Source organism: Chiloscyllium punctatum, chromosome 29, assembly GCF_047496795.1.
Source record: "Chiloscyllium punctatum isolate Juve2018m chromosome 29, sChiPun1.3, whole genome shotgun sequence".
Taxonomy (NCBI): domain Eukaryota; kingdom Metazoa; phylum Chordata; class Chondrichthyes; order Orectolobiformes; family Hemiscylliidae; genus Chiloscyllium; species Chiloscyllium punctatum.
The window spans coordinates 72,948,622-72,966,712 of NC_092767.1; the positions used below are offsets into that span (position 1 = coordinate 72,948,622).

General features: G+C 49.8%; 1 protein-coding gene across 1 annotated transcript in view; it reads right to left on the reverse strand.

Moving 5' to 3' along the window:
- The window catches only part of LOC140454563 (TNF receptor-associated factor 3-like), a 64,192-nt gene that overhangs the window by 11,810 nt on the left and 34,291 nt on the right, over nucleotides 1-18,091 (reverse strand). Inside the window, exons 5-9 of the mRNA XM_072549406.1 lie at nucleotides 17,926-18,084; nucleotides 16,828-16,905; nucleotides 8,418-8,477; nucleotides 5,096-5,188; nucleotides 799-939 (exon numbers count right to left, since the gene is read on the reverse strand). Coding sequence (XP_072405507.1) covers nucleotides 799-939; nucleotides 5,096-5,188; nucleotides 8,418-8,477; nucleotides 16,828-16,905; nucleotides 17,926-18,084 — 531 coding nt within the window. The remainder of the gene's footprint in view (nucleotides 1-798; nucleotides 940-5,095; nucleotides 5,189-8,417; nucleotides 8,478-16,827; nucleotides 16,906-17,925; nucleotides 18,085-18,091) is intronic.

Genomic DNA, 18,091 nt, shown 5'->3' on the forward strand with positions numbered 1-18,091 from the left:
AAACATGGGAGCTGGAAATCTGAAACTGCTGGAGAAACCCAGCGGGGTCTAGGAGAGAAAGTAAAACTGAACAAGGTTGGGCACGGGGCACTGGAAGCATTAACTCTTACTGAGCCAATTTTAATGGTGTTTTTTTAAAACTCACTCATGGAACATAGGCAGTGGTGGCTGGTTTCAGTATTAATGACCGGTTCCCAGTTGCCCTTCAGAGGGTGGTACCACTTAAACCACTACTGTCCACCTGCTGATGGCACTTTGTACGAACCGGTACAACTTTGTGTCTCGCTTAGCCGACAGTTAAAAGTCAACTGTGGGCCTGGAGTCGCGTGTAGGCCAAACCGGGTAAGGATGGCAGATTTTCCTCCTGAAAGGGACATTAGTGAACCAGATGGGGTTTTCCAACAAGGCTTTCATGATCTTTAGACTCTTAATTCCAGGTTTATATTGGATTCACATTCCACCTTCTGCCATGGCAGGATTTGAACCCAGGTCCCCAGACCATTACTTGGGTCGTTGGCTTAACAGTCCAGCAATAATTACATTCAGCCATTGCCTGTCCCCCTCACTGTTATATGGAGACAAGCCTTAGTAGAGTCAGCCTGATGAAGCTGATTCACAATTGGCTCAGGCGTCCTGTGGAAGTAACTTGTGATTGGTCACTCTTGGTAAACAGCCATTGAAGGAAGCCTGTCATTGGTTGGCTTTGTGTTGCACCGTCGATCCCAATGTGTGTTTCTCTCTCTCTATCTATCTATCTCTCTCTCTCTCTCTCTCTCCCTCCCTGGTTATAGAACTGACCTGTGACTGGTTCAGTTTGATCTCACTTCTGTTCACCGATTGGTTCGTCAAAGACATTTCCTTCTCCATTTTCGGAATCTGACCGGCCAGCTTTTGTAAGGCACTGTGTTTCTCTTGGATCTCACTCTCGAGTTCGGAGACCTGTGGATGAAAACAGAACACTCTTTCAGAAGTTCCAATCCACAGAGGATTCTTTGGCCTCTCTACAAGGCTAACACGTGCCTCCTGATTGCTGCATTGACCTATAGCCTCTTACTCTGCCTCACTGCTCAGTTTTACCTGCTCATTGCGAGTCCAGAGCAATGGACACTGATGGTACAGGTGCCAAGTTTCTTCCCCCTCCCACGGTTGACCAGGAAACTCTCCCTATCTTTCAGCCCACCATTGATGTTTGTTGATCGGACTTACAACTTGATACGTAGCTTCATGTCTTCCATGGACACCAGCATGGGAACCCGAACCAGGAGACAGGGACACTACCCACTGCGCCACTTATCCAAACTGGGACCCTTAGATGAATTGGAGGGGAATTCAGTGACAACACCAGATTGAGCTCAGCTTTTCCAGCTCAGAGTAAGAAAGGCCAACTTGTTGAGAACTTGAGCCATAGGGAGCCTTGAATTGGGTGTGTCAAACTGGTGATTCCTTCTGAATACCCCGCATTGAGCCTTCGTTATCCCAGCCTCAGAACCCTGCCTGAGCTTTCGGTCGCCATTTTAAATGAGAGACACTGGGGAGGGGCCTGAGAACATTCACAAAATAAATACCAGTAACGTGATGCTCCTCACTGGCCAGGATCCCGTTATCTTGGAAAATGAGTTCCGGGAGAGAACTATTGCGGATCATAGAAGCTCTATAGTGTGGAAGCAGGCCATTCGGCCCATTGAGGCCACACTGACCTTCTGAAGAGCGTATCGCACAAACCCACTCCATCCCTGTCACCCTACACTTCTCATGGCCTAACCTGCACATCCCTGGGCACTATGGGACAATTTAGCATGGCCAATCCACCCTAACCTGCACATCCCTGGACACTATGGGACAATTTAGCATGGCCAATCCACCCTAACCTGCACATCCCTGGGCACTATGGGACAATTTAGCACGGCCAATCCACCCTAACCTGCACATCCCTGGGCACTATGGGACAATTTAGCACGGCCAATCCACCCTAACCTGCACATCCCTGGGCACTATGGGACAATTTAGCATGACCAAGTGGGGCGGCACAGTGGCTCAGTGGTTAGCACTGTTGCCTCAGCGCCAGAGACCCGGGTTCAATTCCTGCCTTGGGCAACTGTCTGTGTGGAGTTTGCACATTTCTCCCTGTGTCTGCGTGGGTTTCCTCCCACAGTCCAACGATGTGCAGCTTAGTTGAATTGGCCATGCTAAATTCCCCGTAGTGTTAAGTGCATTAGTCAGGGGTAAACGTAGGGGAATGGGTCTGGGTGGGTTGCTCTTCGGAGGGTCGGTGTGGACTTGTTGGGCCGAAGGGCCTGTTTCCACACTCTAGGGAATCGAATCTAATAAAAAGGAAATCCAGCCTAATCTGCACGCCTTTGGACTGGGGGGAGGAAACCAGAGCACCTGGAGAAAACCCACACAGATGCAGAGAGAATGTACAAACTCCACACAGACAGACAGTTGCCTGTGAGTGGAATAGAACCAGAGTCCCTGGTCTCTGGGATGCAGCAGTGCTAACGACTGCGCCACCTGTGCTGACACCAAGGTGAAATCCCTTCAAGGATTTTAAGGATGTGAAATGTTCCAGTTGGGTTGTTTCCCACTGTGGGAGGGGGGGGTGTGTAACTGGAAGCTGTCAATATAGGTTAATTCCCAAGAAAATCCCATCAGGAGTTCAGCATGAACGTCTTTGCCCAGAGAGTGGGGAGAATATGGAGCTGAGTTCCACAGGGAGGTGAAAGGTGGGGGTGTGTTGGAGGCCAGATGAGGGAGAAGGGGTCAGAGAGTGACGATGGAGATTGAGATGAGGAGGAGGCACGAGTGAAGCTTGAAGATCAGCACGGCCTGGTTTGGGCCGAATGGCCTCCATTTCTATCACACATTGTCCTAGCAGCCCCTCTGTCTGCTTGTCAACGTATCCCCGTTTCCTGCATCTTAACACCGCTGTCAAATTGCTCCGAGATTCAGGCATTAGGGAAAGGCAGAGTCTGGGAGAGAAGAGGATTCAGGAACAGGCAGGAGCGAGGGTAGGAAGGAGGGAGTTTTGAAAGGGGTTGAGGGCCAGAGGAAGTTATCAGTGAAACTGCTGACGGCACCGGGAGACAGAGAGCATACCGCATTTATCAATATGCAAATATCTCAAATTCTTGGTAAGAAACAGCGAGGGCTAAGAGGTCACGAGCCAATGAGAGTCTCTCAGATACACATCTCACTGACCCAGTTCCCAGCCAAGGCATGTGAACATTGCAGAACCAAACACCCCCGACCCCATTTACCCCTCAGCACGCCCTTCATTCATCAACCCCGCCCTCAGTACACCATCCCTCAACTACCCACTCCCTCACCACACCCTCCCTCACTAAATTGTCCCATAGTGTCCAGGGGTGTGCAGGTTAGGTAAAAACAATGACTGCAGATGCTGGAAACCAGATTCTGGATTAGTGGTGCTGGAAGAGCACAGCAGTTCAGGCAGCATCCAAGTAGCTTTGAAATCGATGTTTCGGGCAAAAGCCCTTCATCAGGAATAAAGGCAGTGAGCCTGAAGCGTGGAGAGATAAGCTAGAGGAGGGTGGGGGTGGGGAGAAAGTAGCATAGAGTACAATGGGTGAGTGGGGGAGGGGATGAAGGTGATAGGTCAAGGAGGAGAGGGTGGAGTGGATAGGTGGAAAAGGAGATAGGCAGGTAGGACAAGTCCGGACAAATTATGGGGACAGTTACTGAGCTGGAAGTTTGGAACTAGGGTGAGGTGGGGGAAGGGGAAATGAGGAAACTGTTGAAGTCCACATTGATGCCCTGGGGTTGAAGTGTTCCAAGGTGGAAGATGAGGCGTTCTTCCTCCAGGCGTCTGGTGGTGAGGGAGCGGCGGTGAAGGAGGCCCAGGACCTCCATGTCCTTGGCTGAGTGGGAGGGGGAGTTGAAATGTTGGGCCACGGGGCGGTTTGGTTGATTGGTGCGGGTGTCCCAGAGATGTTCCATCAAAGTTTTACTTGCAGCCTTCCACATCCATCAAAGTTTTACCTGCACATCCACTAATATCATTTATTGTATCCGTTGCTCCCGATGCGGTCTCCTCTACATTGGGGAGACTGGACCCCCTCCTAGCAGAGCGCTTTAGGGAACATCTCCGGGACACCCGCATCAATCAACCACACCGCCCCATGGCCCAACATTTCAACTCCCCCTCCCACTCTGCCGAGGACATGGAGGTCCTGGGCCTCCTTCACTACCAGATGCCTGGAGGAAGAACGCCTCATCTTCCACCTTGGAACACTTCAACCCCAGGGCATCAATGTGGACTTCAACAGTTTCCTCATTTCCCCTTCCCCCACCTCACCCTAGTTCTAAACTTCCAGCTCAGCACTGTCCCCTTGACTTGTCCGGACTTGTCCTACCTGCCTATCTCCTTTTCCACCTATCCACTCCACCCTCTCCTCCTTGACCTATCACCTTCATCCACTCCCCCACTCACCCATTGTACTCTATGCTACTTTCTCCCCACCCCCACCCTCCTCTAGCTTATCTCTCCACGCTTCAGGCTCACTGCCTTTATTCCTGATGAAGGGCTTTTGCCCGAAACGTCGATTTCGAAGCTACTTGGATGCTGCCTGAACTGCTGTGCTCTTCCAGCACCACTAATCCAGAATTTGCAGGTTAGGGTGGATTGGCCGTGCTAAATTGTCTCATAGTGCCCAGTGATGTGCAGGTTAGGGTGGATTGGCTGTGCTAAATTGTCCCATAGTGCCCAGTGATGTGCAGTTTAGGGTGGATTGGCCGTGCTAAATTGTCCCATGATGCCCAGGGATGTGCAGGTTAGCCAGTAGAAAAGTGGAGCTACAAGGCTTTGGGTGGGATGATCTTCAGAGGGTTGGTGTGGACTCGATGGGCCAACTGGCCTCTTTCTGCACTGTTGGGATTGTCACGTCTCGGGGCAACCAGAGAGTTTGCTGTCTGGCCTAAGACATTGGGATGACCTTGTGTGTTTACAAGCCTTACGCTTGATGTCACATGACAACGGCAGACCGAAAAGGACATGGTACACGATTGCATTTCAATCCGGATTGCATAGGAGTACGTGTGAATCAAGAATGACGTTGCCCGGCCTGTTATCCTTTACCTTTTTCTCCAGGGCCTTGTTTCTTAACAGCACCAGCAGCAAGTGCTGCTCCACCGACTGTGTTTCGTGTTCTTTGGTCCTTTGACTTGTTCCCTGTTTGTTTCACGAAAGAAGAACGCATTTTAATGTCATCACGGATGAGCAACCTTGCTCTGTCTTTGGTTTGTCCCAGGGATTCGGGACCCGGGGTCTAACATCACAGCAGCAGCTGTGGGCCACTCAGCCCGTCATGACTGCTCCTGCCGTCAACATAACTCCACTCTATTTCCCCATACTCTCCCCTCCATCGATTTCTGGCTTAATATTATTCAACGGGTCGAACACGTCGGGTTTTCAGGGGTAGACAGGTCCAAAGATCCACAGGCCTCCGAGGTGAAGACGTTTCCCCTCATCTTGGTCCAAAATGGCCGACCCTCACCCTGAGACTGTGACAACCCTCCCCACCCACTTAATTCTAGACCCTCTATCCAGGGGTAACAGCCAATGAGAATCTACCCTGTTGAGACCTCATGGAATTCTGTACATTTCAAGATCAGCCCCAATTCGGTTTAAACTCCAAGGAATGTGGTAGTTTCACTCAATGTTGACTCCCACCTGAACCTTACTCTCCATGAGTGATATACTGCTCTCTTCAATATGAGCCATTGACAATGACAACTTCAGTGAACATCATTCCTCAAATTTATTATTCTTTGGGCGATCGTTTACTCCTAACTTCCCGGTTTTCCTCTTTGGGAGAATTTATATGTCTTATCAGGAGCGGGGAGGGAGGAGTTGGGCTTGATCAGCATCGTCAGTGCATTCTAGGCCATTAACATCTTCAGATAGGCCCCTTTACATTGGCAAGCAGAACCAGCCCCGTTTCTTCACTTTCCGGGAAACCTCTGAAGAGTTATCGAGAGCTAGGCAGCGTGGACACAGGCCGTTGGGCCCCAACGGGTCAGTGCTGGGATTTATACCCGGCCTGAGACTCCTTCCATTCCAGCCACATCATTTCAGCATCTCTGCCTGTCCCCTTTTCTCTCCTGTACCCACCTCCTTTCCTTTCTGCAGATATCGGCCTTAACCTCACAGTCTATGGAGACAGGGTAGGCCTGAGATGAGGCTTTCGCCCAGAGAGTGGGGGAGGGAGCCTGTGGAATTCTCTACCACAGAAAGTGGGTTGAAGCCAAAACATTGGATGTTTTCTAGAAGGATTTGGATGTAGCAGTTGGGGCAAAAGGAATCAAACGATGTGGGGGAGCATTGGGAAGGGGTTATTGAGTTGGATGATTAACCCTTGGTCGTATCTGTGGTAGTGATCCTGAAAACCCTCTGTGTGAAGCAATTTTATCTTATTTTCAGACTGGGTTTAAGACTAACTCTCTTGTGCTTGTGGCCCCTAAATTTGGACTCTTCCACCAGTGGACGCATTGTCTCCATGTTGGCTCTAGTTCAATCCATTCGCAAAATGGGGGTCATGGCGGGGGAGCCCTATGGATTCTGGAATGTTGGTGCTGAGACTTGGAAGAGATTGGGTGTTCTACATTTAGAGCTGAAAATGTGTTGCTGGAAAAGCGCAGCAGGTCAGGCAGCATCCAAGGAGCAGGAGAATCGACGTTTCGGGCATGAGCCCTTCTTCAGGAATGAGGAAAGTGTGTCCAGCAGGCTAAGGTAAAAGGTAGGGAGGAGGGACTTGGGGGAGGGGTGTTGGGAATGCTATAGGTGGAAGGAGGTTAAGGTGAGGGTGATAGGCCGGAGTGGGGTTGGGGCGGAGAGGTCAGGAAGAAGATTGCAGGTTAGGAAGGCGGTGCTGAGTTCAAGGGATTTGACTGAGACAAGATGAGGGGAGGGGAAATGAGGAAACTGGAGAAATCTGAGTTCATCCCTTGTGGTTGGAGGGTTCCTAGGTGGAAGATGACGCGCTCTTCCTCCAGCCGTCGTGTTGCTATGGTCTGGCGATGGAGGAGTCCAAGGACCTGCATGTCCTTGGTGGAGTGGGAGGGCGAGTTGAAGTGTTGAGCTAAGGGGTAGTTGGGTTGGTTGGTCCGGGGTCCCAGAGGTGTTCTCTGAAACGTTCCGCAAGTAGGCGGCCTGTCTCCCCAATATAGAGGAGGCCACATCGGGTGCAGCGGATGTAGTAAATGATGTGTGTGGAGGTGCAGGTGAATTTGTGGTGGATATGGAAGGATCCTTTGGGGCCTTGGAGGGAAGTAAGGGGGGAGGTGTGGGCGCAAGTTTTGCATTTCTTGCAGTTGCAGGGGAAGGTGCCGGGAGTGGAGGTTGGGTTGGTGGGGGGTGTGGACCTGACAAGGGAGTCACGGAGGGAGTGGTTTTTTCAGAACACTGATAGGGGAGGGGAGGGAAATATATCCCTGGTGGTGGGATCCGTTTGGAGGTGGCGGAAATAACGATGGATGATACGATGTATATCGAGGTTGTTGGGGTGGTAGGTGAGGACCAGTGGGGTTCTGTCCTGGTGGCGATTGGAGGGGTGGGGCTCAAGGGCGGAGGAGCGGGAAGTGGAGGAGATGCGGTGGAGAGCATCGTCGATCACGTCTGAGGGGAAATTGCGGTCTTTGAAGAAGGAGGCCATCTGGGTTGTTCGGTATTGGAACTGGTCCTCCTGGGAGCAGATGCGGCAGAGACGAAGGAATTGGGAATATGGGATGGCGTTTTTACAGGGGGCAGGGTGGGAGGAGGTGTAGTCTAGGTAGCTGTGGGAGTCGGTTGGTTTATAGTAAATGTCCGTGTTGAGTCGGTCGTCCGTGATAGAAATGGAGAGGTCTAGGAAGCAGAGGGAGGAGTCTGAGACAATCCAGGTGAATTTGAGGTCGGGGTGGAAGGTGTTGGTAAAGTGGATGAACTGTTCAACCTCCTCATGGGAGCACGAGGCAGCACCGATACAGTCATCGATGTAGCGGAGGAAAAGGTGGGGGGTGGTGCCAGTGTAGCTGCGGAAGATGGACTGTTCCACATATCCTACGAAGAGGCAGGCATAGCTGGGGCCCATGCGGGTGCCCATGGCTACTCCTTTGGTTTGGAGGAAGTGGGAGGATTAGAAAGAGACGTTGTTCAGGGATGTTCTCCATTTACTTAGGTAGTTCGGACGTCTTTTTAACTGTCTACTCAACGTTCTATGAAAGATGTACACTTTTAGATGGAGAGCAAGGTTCACACAGTCTAATTTCTCTTCTATCCATTATGCAATTGTTTCCATCACCACTGACGGGATTTGTTATGTACATACTTGAGTACTAACCCTTTACACTACCTGCACTTCCACCACCTCAGTCTGCAATCCCGCTGGTTTGACATGTTGTCTCTCGGAAACGGCACTCACCTTAAACGTACACCCATAGCTGCTAAATTTGCAACACCCCTCTGACATGGGACCTTTGAGCTGGAAACGAGAGAAGAAATAATTAGCTCTCTGTGACTTAACCCGACTTAAAGTCACAAACTCATAGAGATGTACAGCACAGAAACAGACCCTTCGGTCCAACCAGTCCATGCCGACCAGCCATCCGACCCAATCTAGTCCTATTTGCCAGCACTTGGCCCATATTCCTCCAAACCCTTCCTATTCATATACCCATCCAGATGCCTTTTAAATGTTGTAATTGTACCAGCCTCCACCACTTCCTCTGGCAGCTCATTCCATACACGTACCACCCTCTGTGTGAAAAAGTTGTCCCGCAGGTCTCTTTTATATCTTTCCCCCTCACCCTAAACCTATGCCCTCTAGTTCTGGACTCCCCGACCCCAGGGAAAAGACTTTGCCTATTTACCCTATCCATGCCCCTCATGATTTTATAAACCTCTATAAGGTCACCCCTCAGCCTCCGAAGCTCCAGGGAAAACAGCCCCAGCCTGTTCAGCCTCTCCCTATAGCTCAAACTCTCCAATCCTGGCAACATCCTTGTAAATCTTTTCTGAACCCTTTCAAGTTTCACAACATCTTTCCAATAGGAAGGAGACCAGAATTGCACGCAGTATCCCAACAGTGGCCTAACCAATGTCCTGTACAGACTTGGAGAGACACCAGTCTTGGCATCACTGCTGAAGAGAGAGGCATGTTATTGATGTTTCTCACGTCACACTCATCAGGACCAATACAAGAATGCCAAACTTTGAGCAGAGGCAACAGATTATTCTGCAGGAAAGGAAGGGTGCTGATTGGTTGGTGAGGTGCTTGCTAGAATTGAGACCCATTGCTCTCCAACAAAAGGAAGAGGTTCCAGTCTTGTATCATGTTCCCATGGTGTGGAGGTGCCAGTGTTGGACTGGGGTGAACAAAGTCAGAGGTCACATGACACCAGGTTATAATCCAACAGATTTATTTGAAAACACAAGCTTTCGGAGCGCTGCTCTTTCATCAGGTGAAGTCATTGTGATTTCAAATAAACCTATTGTTCTATAACTTGGTGTTGTGTGACTTTTGATCTTGTTCCCTGGAGCTTGGGGAGTCTATAGGGGTGGCACGGTAGCTCAGTGGTTAGCACTGCTGCCTCACAGCACCAGTAACCCGGGGTTGATTCCAGCCTGGGACGTCTGTCTTTATGGAGTTTGCACATTCTCCCCGTGTCTGAGTGGGTTTCCTCTGGGTGCTCTGGTTTCCTCCCACAGTCCAAAGATATGCAGGTTAGGGTGAATTGGCCATGCTAAATTTCCTGTAGTGTTCAAGGATGTGCAGGCTAGGTGGGTTAGTCATGGGAAATGCAGGGTTATGGGGATAGGGTGGGATGCTCTTTGGAGAGTCGGTATGGACTTGATGGGCCGAATGGCCTGCTCCCAGACTGTAGGGATTCTATAGATCCCCATTGCTTTCCCAATGGCAATGTTTTTCTCAATCTTTTTCCCTGTCTTGTAAGTTGTTGGAATCGCTGGAAATTTGGCATTCTTGTGTTTGTGTCCTGATAGTGTCCAAGGTCAGAAGTCTTGGCAATTTGTCCCTCTTTGCAGATATTTTCAAAACAAAATGGGGCATCCAGAACAAGGAAAGACTAAACGTACAAAAGACAGGTTTGGGTTTATTTTCACAACCAGACAGCATCCCAACGTAATTAACAGCTCATGGAGTAGTTTTTATGAGCAGCCAATAGATTATCTCACACTTGGAAGAGTTTGCTGAGAGTAAATTGGTTGCTTTTTCTCCCCTTTACGTTACAACCGTGACAGCATTTCAAAGCCATTCTTAGGTCTGTCAGACAGAAAGATGTTTAGAAACGCACGGTGGGAAACACAGCAGCCAATCTGCACACAGCAAACTCCCACACAAACTGCAGCGTGAGAATGACTCAGCTAATCTGTTTTTGCAAAGTCGATTGAGCGACATGTATCAGGACCCGATTCTTCTGTTCCTCGTGTTATCCCTGCAGTGTGGAAGAAGGCCATTCGGCCCACAACAAGTTTATACCGACCCTGTGAAGACCCTCTTCCCCCCTGCATTCCCCATGGCCAATCCACCCGAACGTACACATCCCTGGGCACTGTGGGAAATTTAGCATGGCCAATTCACCTAACCTGTGCATCCCCTGACACTACGGGCAATTTCCCATGGCCAATCCACCCTAACCTGCACCTCTTTGGACTGTGGGAGGGAACTGGAGCACCCAGAGGGAACTCACACACAGAACAGTGGCCTGGGGGTAGAATTGAACCCGGATCCCGAGCACCATGAAGCAGCAGTGCTAACCACTGAGCCACCTTGCCATGGATTCTCGTATCTCTTACGTTTCACCTTAGAGAAGGACGGACAGTTCAATGATGCATCCGAGTGCTCCCCATAGGCACTGCGCTGAAGTGGCAGCTTTAGTTGTACTCAAGACTGGGAGTGACACTCAGACTCAGAACGAGATCCAAGAGCACTGTAATCCTTGGGCCTCAGCTGTCTATCTGACAGGAACTAAACCTCAGGACTCAAGCCTGATGTTAGGACTCACAAAAAAAAAGGGGTCATTGACAATGTGGAAAACCTTCCAGAAAAATAAATGTGAGGTTGACAGGAAATTTCAATGCAATGTCCTGGTGGCTCTTTCAGGGTGAGGTCATTCAAAGAAGCTAACGCTGTCTGGGCAAAAACCAGGCAAGATTTTAGCCAAAGGGCAGAACAGGGAACAGAAGGGCTGAACAGCCTCCTCCTGTTCCCACTTTCAGGGCTCCTGTTCCTCACGGCAAGGTGAAAGACAGAAGCACAAAGAGAGAGCGGCCTAGTCTCAGAGGATTCTGAAGGATGTTCTTTCATTTAACTCGAAGGGGAATTCCCGACCGAATGTCAACACTGTAACGTCTATTACACAGGAGGTTGAAATTGAAACTGAGAAATGAGAAAAGAGCTGTAAGAGTTTCCACAGATGTGCAGTTTTTAAATTCCGCTGGGCCTTCAGCTTTGAATCAAAAACTGCGCTGAAAGAAAATGGCTTCCATTAATGGCCCTGCCACCAGGGCCCAGAAAGAGGCCGAGGTTTGTGTCTCCAAATGTCTTTCTGCCTGACACCACAGCGCCTGACAAGCAAGAAATAATTCTGAACTGCTGTCAGGGTTGTAATGTAAAGAGACAGAGAAAGAAAAACAGCCAACTTGCACATTTGGAGACACAAACTTCGGCCTCTTTCTGGTCTCTGGTAGCAGGGTCAATATTTTCTTTCAGCACAGGTTTTGATTCAAAGCCAAAAACCGAGTGGAAGTAAAACTGCACATGTGGATTTATCACAGTAATCTAGTCATAGCGTCATAGAGATATACATCACAGAAACAGACCCTTCGGTCCAACCCGTCCATGCCAACCAGATATCCTAAACTAATCTAGTTCCATTTGGTCCATAACCCTTCCTATTCATATACCCATCCAGATGCCTTTTAAACACTGTCATTGTACCAGCCTCCACCACTTCCTCTGGCAGCTCATTCCATACACACACCACCCTCTGAGTGAAAAGGTTGCCCCTTAAGTCTCTTTTATATCTTTCCCCTCTCACCCTAAACCTATGCCCTCTAGTTCTGGACTCCCCCACCCTGAGGAAAAGACTTTGTCTATTTACCCTATCCATGTCCCTCCTGATTTTATAAACCTCTATAAGGTCACCCCTCAGCCTCCGATGCTCCAGGGAAAACAGCCCCAGCCTGTTCAGCCTCTCCCTGTAGCTCAAACCCTCCAACCCTGACACCATCCTTGTCAATCTTACCTGAACTCTTTCAAGTTTCACAACATCCTTCCTTTGCAGGGAGACCAGAACTGTCCACAATATTCCAACAGTGGTCTAACCAATGACCTCTACAGCTGCAACATGACCTCCCAACTCCTGTACTCAATACTCTGACAATAAAGGAAAGCATACCAAACACCTTCTTCATTATCCTATCTACCTGTGACTCTACTTTCAAGGAGCTATGAACCTGCACTCCAAGGTCTCTTTGTTCAGCAACTCTCCCCAGGACCTTGCCATTAACTGTATACGTCCTGCTCTGATTTGCCTTTCCAAAATGCAACACCTCACAGTTATCGAAATTAAACTCCATCTGCCACTCTGGCCACCTTGTCAAGTGTACCTTTTTAAAAAGTCACTCATAGGAAGTGGCTGTCGCTGTCCGGCCCAGGATTTATCACCCCGTCCCTAATTGCCTCCTTGAGAAGGTGGGGGTGACCCACCATCTTGAGCCACTGCAGTCAGTGTGCTGTGGGTTGACCCACAATGCCCTGAGGGAGGGAATTTCAGGATTTTGACAGAAAGGGTGAATCATAGACAGGATACCAAATTGGCTGGTGCTGTGTGTGAATGGGGAGCTCACGGAGTCACTCAGCACAAAACAGGCCCTTCTACCCATCAAGTCTGTGCCAGCCCGTCCTCAGGAGTCCCACTAGGCCCGCAGCCTTGAAAGTTATGATATGTCAAATGTTGCTTTTTCTGTAAGATTGCACTCCCTTGTATTTTGCACCTCCTATACAAGTGCTTCTTTTCCCACATGCCTCCCTCCCAAGGTGTTGGGGTGGGGGGGGGAGGGAGGTGTGGCAGAGAAGGTGTTATTTTGTCCCAATTTTTATTTGAAGAGAGGCTTTAAGACAGCTGTCTACTTGGAAAGTCAGAAGGTGAAGCCTTGGGGTTTGTTTTAAAGTTGGAATAATAGAAGCAGACTGGCTGGGCGTGGTTGAGCTCCTACAGAAACGGGGCCATTAGTTTTAGCTTTTGCTAGTGATCTTGAACATAGAACATAGAACATTGCTGGGACAATGTCACACGCCCCCAGGACTAGGCCGGGAGTCTCCGGCTCTGTATCCTGTGCTCAACCTGCAAGCATGGAATTCCAGCCCACAACATTCTGATACCCGGGGGGGTGGGGGTGTATGATGCTGGTGGGGGGGTGGAAGTGATGCCAGTTACATGACAACTGACGACTTTCTCCGATACCTGGTACAGGGCTCACAGTCACAAAGAAAGAACAGAGCACCAGTGGGGAGGGGGAGGATGTTAACTCTAGCAATCCATCTGTTCGTAGAGGAACAGCACAGAAAAAGGCCGGTCAGCCCATTCAGTCTGTGCCGGTGAAAAGCGACCACCACCTGTGGTGGCATGGTAGCACAGTGGTTAGCACTGCTGCCTCACAGCACCAGGGACCCAGGTTCAATCCCACCTTTGGGCGACTGTCTGTGTGGAGTTTGCACATTCTCTCTGTGTCTGCGTGGGGTTGCTCCAGTTTCCTCTCACCGTCCAAAGGGGTGCTTGTTGGGGTGGATTGGCCATGCTAAATTGCCCGTAGTGAGCAGGCTAGGTGTGTTAGCCATGGGAAATATAGGATAGGGGAGCTGGGATGCTCTTCAGAAGGTCGCAATGATGTCCCCCACTCTCTTCCAAGGAGAATAACCCCAAACTCTTGTCATGACTAAAACTCTCCAGCCCAGATGACCCTCTGCACCCTCGCCAATGCTGTCGCATCCCTCCTATAACTGCACACAATACTCTTGCTGTGGGACAACCAATGTTTTATACAGGGCAAAGTGTGGACTGCAGCTGCTGGAGATTAGAGTCAAGATTAGAGTGGTGCTGGAAAAGCACAGCAGGTCAGGCAGCGTCTGAAGAGCAGGAATATCGATGTTTCGGGCAAAGCTCCTGCCTGTAATGTTGATTTTCCTGCTCCTCGGATGCTGCCTGACCTGCTGTGCTTTTCCAGCACTACTCTAATCTTGACTCAAAGTTTTATACAGTTCTAACATCATCTCCCTACTCTGCACCTCTGCTAATGAAGACAAGTATCACATCTGCCTACTTAACCATTTGATCTACCTTCCCTGCTGTTGAGAAATTTAAACATTTCAGTGATTTACTCCTCTCCCCTCAGACTTCTCAGAGACAAACATCTATGTCTCACCATCACAGCAAGAGCCATTTACTGCGACAAAGCCATGGCTTGAAGAGGTTATTTTGTCCCAGTTTTTTTTTGAAGACAGGCTTTAAGACAGCTGTCCACTTGGAAAGTCAACAGGTGAAGCCTTGGGGTTTGTTTTAAAGTTGAAACAATAGAAGCAGGCTGGCTGGGCGTGGTCAAGCTCCCACAGAAACAGGACCATTTAGTTTTAGCTTTCACCAGGGATCTTCAAGAGGTGGAAACTATTTTTGTCCCTCTCCTGCTAAAAGCAGGGCATTCTCCTCCTGGGCTGCTGGAGTCGCATGTGAGACAAGCTGTGTCTGAAGTTGCCTTTTTTTCAGATTCCCTCTGAAGAGTAACCCACCCAGACCCATTTCCCTCTGACTAATGCACCAAACACTATGGGCAATTTAGCATGGCCAATTCACCCTGACCTGCACATCTTTGGACTGTGGGAGGAAACCGGAGCACCCGGAGGAAACCCACACAGACACAGGGAGAATGTGCAAACTCCGCACAGACAGTCACCCGGGGGTGGACTCAAACCTGGGACCCTGGTGCTGTGAGATTGCAGTGCTAACCACTGAGCCACCATGCCAAGGGATGTTACAGTATTGGAGCAGTTAGTTAGTATAAGCTACCATATCTATTGTATAAAATCCCTACAGTGTGGAAACAGGCCCTTCGGCCCAACACGTCCACACCCACCCTCCGAAGAGTAACCCACCCAGACCCGTTCCCCATTACTCTGAATAATGCACCTAATCTACACGTCCCTGAACACTTTAGGGCAATTTAGCACAACCAATCCACCCTAACCTACACATCTTTGGATTGTGGGAGGAAACCAGAGCACCCAGAGGGGACCCATGCAGACACGAAGAGAATGTGCAAACTCCACACAGACAGTCACCAGAGGCTGGAATCGAACCCACATCCCTGGTACTGGGAGGCAGCAGTGCTAACCACTGAGCCACTGGGCCACCTCATCTTTCTGTTAAGTTTTCCAATAGAATTAGGTTATTCCAATTCCTTCTTTCTTGAGCGTATGTTAATTATAGTGGATGAATAAAGTGCATTTTGCTTTAAAGTTTGACCAATCGAATTGCATCTGGAATGCAACATTTACCTTTAAGGTAAGAAAAGGGTAGGGTCGAGACTACATTCCAAATATATTTTGACTGGGTTTAGCCTGGTCCAAAACGGTATAAATCCGTCATTTACTCTGAATTCTCTGGGGGGGGGGGGGGGGGGGGGGGGGAGGTGGTGCTGAAGGGGTGGGTGAGTATTTATAAGGAGTTCCTGATGAAGGGCTTTAGCCCGAAACGTTGATTTCGAAGCTCCTTGGATGCTGCCTGAACTGCTGTGCTCTTCCAGCACCACTAATCCAAAATCTGGTTTCCAGCATCTGCAGCCATTGTTTTTACCTTTAGAAGGAGTTGCCCACCTGCGGGTGAATTTCCAGCAGTGAACACCCCGCTGAACAGACAACCATGTGGTCCCACCCAAGTTCAACGTTTCATCGCGCAGAGCCCTCAGTGCAGTGGAACATAGCACAGTGCTTTCGAAAATCACAGGGGTTAGCAGTAACTGGTCTGTTTGAATAGCTAGGCCTCAGCAATACGTGGTCAGAGGATAGTGAGGTCGATGGGTTTAGGGAGGCTGTGCCAGAGACCTATCAAAGGAAGACTTGATCCTCCATCCTCAGCCAAGGCTGTTCCTCGCCGGGGGGGTGGGTGGGGGGAGGGGGAGGGAAGGGGGGGGGGGGTGACTTGCTCTGATGGAGTTTGAGGTGGCGATCAATCCCCAAGACTCAATTTCCAACCTCCGTCGCCTGGGGGGGAGGGGCACAAATGGATGGGGTTGTTTCGGAGGTTGGTGTGTCGGATAACTCACCCTCGCCTCGGCATCTTCTTGGCACTGACTCTTGAGGCACAGGATCCCGAATTAACCTCCAGTTTGGGTCACTCACAAGCCAAACTACCCCAGCTTTTCAAATTCATTCACTGAACGAGGGCGTCCCTGGCAAGGCCCAGCATTTATTGCCCATCCCTAATTGTCCCAGAGGGCAGTTAAGAGTCAACCCCATCGCTGTAGGTCTGGAGTCATAGGCCCAGGCCAGGCAAGGATGGTAAGGTCCTTTAGGGAAGGAATCTGCCATCCTTACCTGGTCTGGCCTACATGTGACTCCAGAACCACAGCGATGGGGTTGACTCTTAACTGCCCTCTGGGACAATTAGGGATGGGCAATAAATGTTGGCCTAGCCAGGGACACCCTCATTTCGTGAGTGAATTTTCTTAAAAAACACTTACCTATTGCTTTCTGTAGCTTTGCAATTCTGTCTGAAAACCCACCGAGGTAGGTCTGTAAACTGAGAGGGCTCTCTTACCTCAGTCCTGTGACCACGTGCCCCACAGGGTTTTGGAGAAGCGACCAGAGAAGATAGGCACTCACTCTCTTCATGTGCCTAAAGGGGTAAAATTGAATGCCATCAGCTCATAAAGAGGTTCAACGCTTTGTTAAACAAAACTCCAGTTCGGTTGACAATCTACAGAGAGACTAGGCAAAAGTGAGGACTGCAGATGCTGGAGATTAGAGTCAAGATTAGAGTGATGCTGGAAAAGCGCAGCATGAAGGCTTCCTGCCCGAAACGTCAATTCTCCTGCTCCTCGGATGCTGCCTGACCTGCTGTGCTTTTCCAGCACCACACTAATCTTGAATGTACAGGGAGACCCATCCATAATATATCTTGTCCTGTCCCACTCCTCCCATTGTGGAGTCATGGTGATGAAATGGCCCACCAATGGAATTATGGGCGGCACAGTGGCTCAGTGGTTAGCACTGCTGACTCCCAGCGCCAGGGACCCGAGTTCGATTCCAGCCTCGGGTGACTGGCTGTGTGGAGTTTGCACATTCTCCCCGTGTCTGCATGGGTTTCCTCCGGGTGCTCCAGCTTCCTCCCACAATCCAAAGGTGCATTGGCCATGCTATAGTGTCCAGGGACATGTAGATTGGGTGCATCAGTCAGGGGTAAATGTAGAGTGATAGGGTAGGGAAATGGATCTGGGTGGAATACTCTTCGGAGGGTAGGTGTGGACTTGTTAGGCCACAGGGATCCTATGATTAAAAGGTAGGCCATTCAGCTTCTTCAAGCCTGCTCTATCATTCAGCAGAGTCCATCCACTCACTCTGCTGTATCTCTTGATCCCTTTAGTAGAAGGCCCGTGGTGGGGGAAGAGGGAATTTTGAAGGTGATGCCAATCAAATGGGCTGCTTTGTCCTGGATATGGAGGTAAGGGGTTGGTAGAACAGTGGGATTAGAATATTGAGCTCTATGATTAGCCATTGAGTGGTGGAGCAGGCTGGAGGGGCAGAATTGCCTACTCCTGCTTCTATCCTCCATGTTTATGTTTCCATGACTCTGGTGTGCCGTCTCTAATGGCCCAAGCGAGCCCCTCAGTTGTATTGAACTCGCAAAGCGCTGTACCTTTAGTTCGGCTACTGTCATCTCCTTCTGACAGTGTCTACACTGCGCTGCTTGACGTTTGCACTTGAACATTAGGTGATCACTCAGCTCTTGTCGTTGCACCATCTCAGGACAACGTGAGCACTGGATTGTCTGAAAGGGACAGCTGTTCAAATGAGCCTGGGAG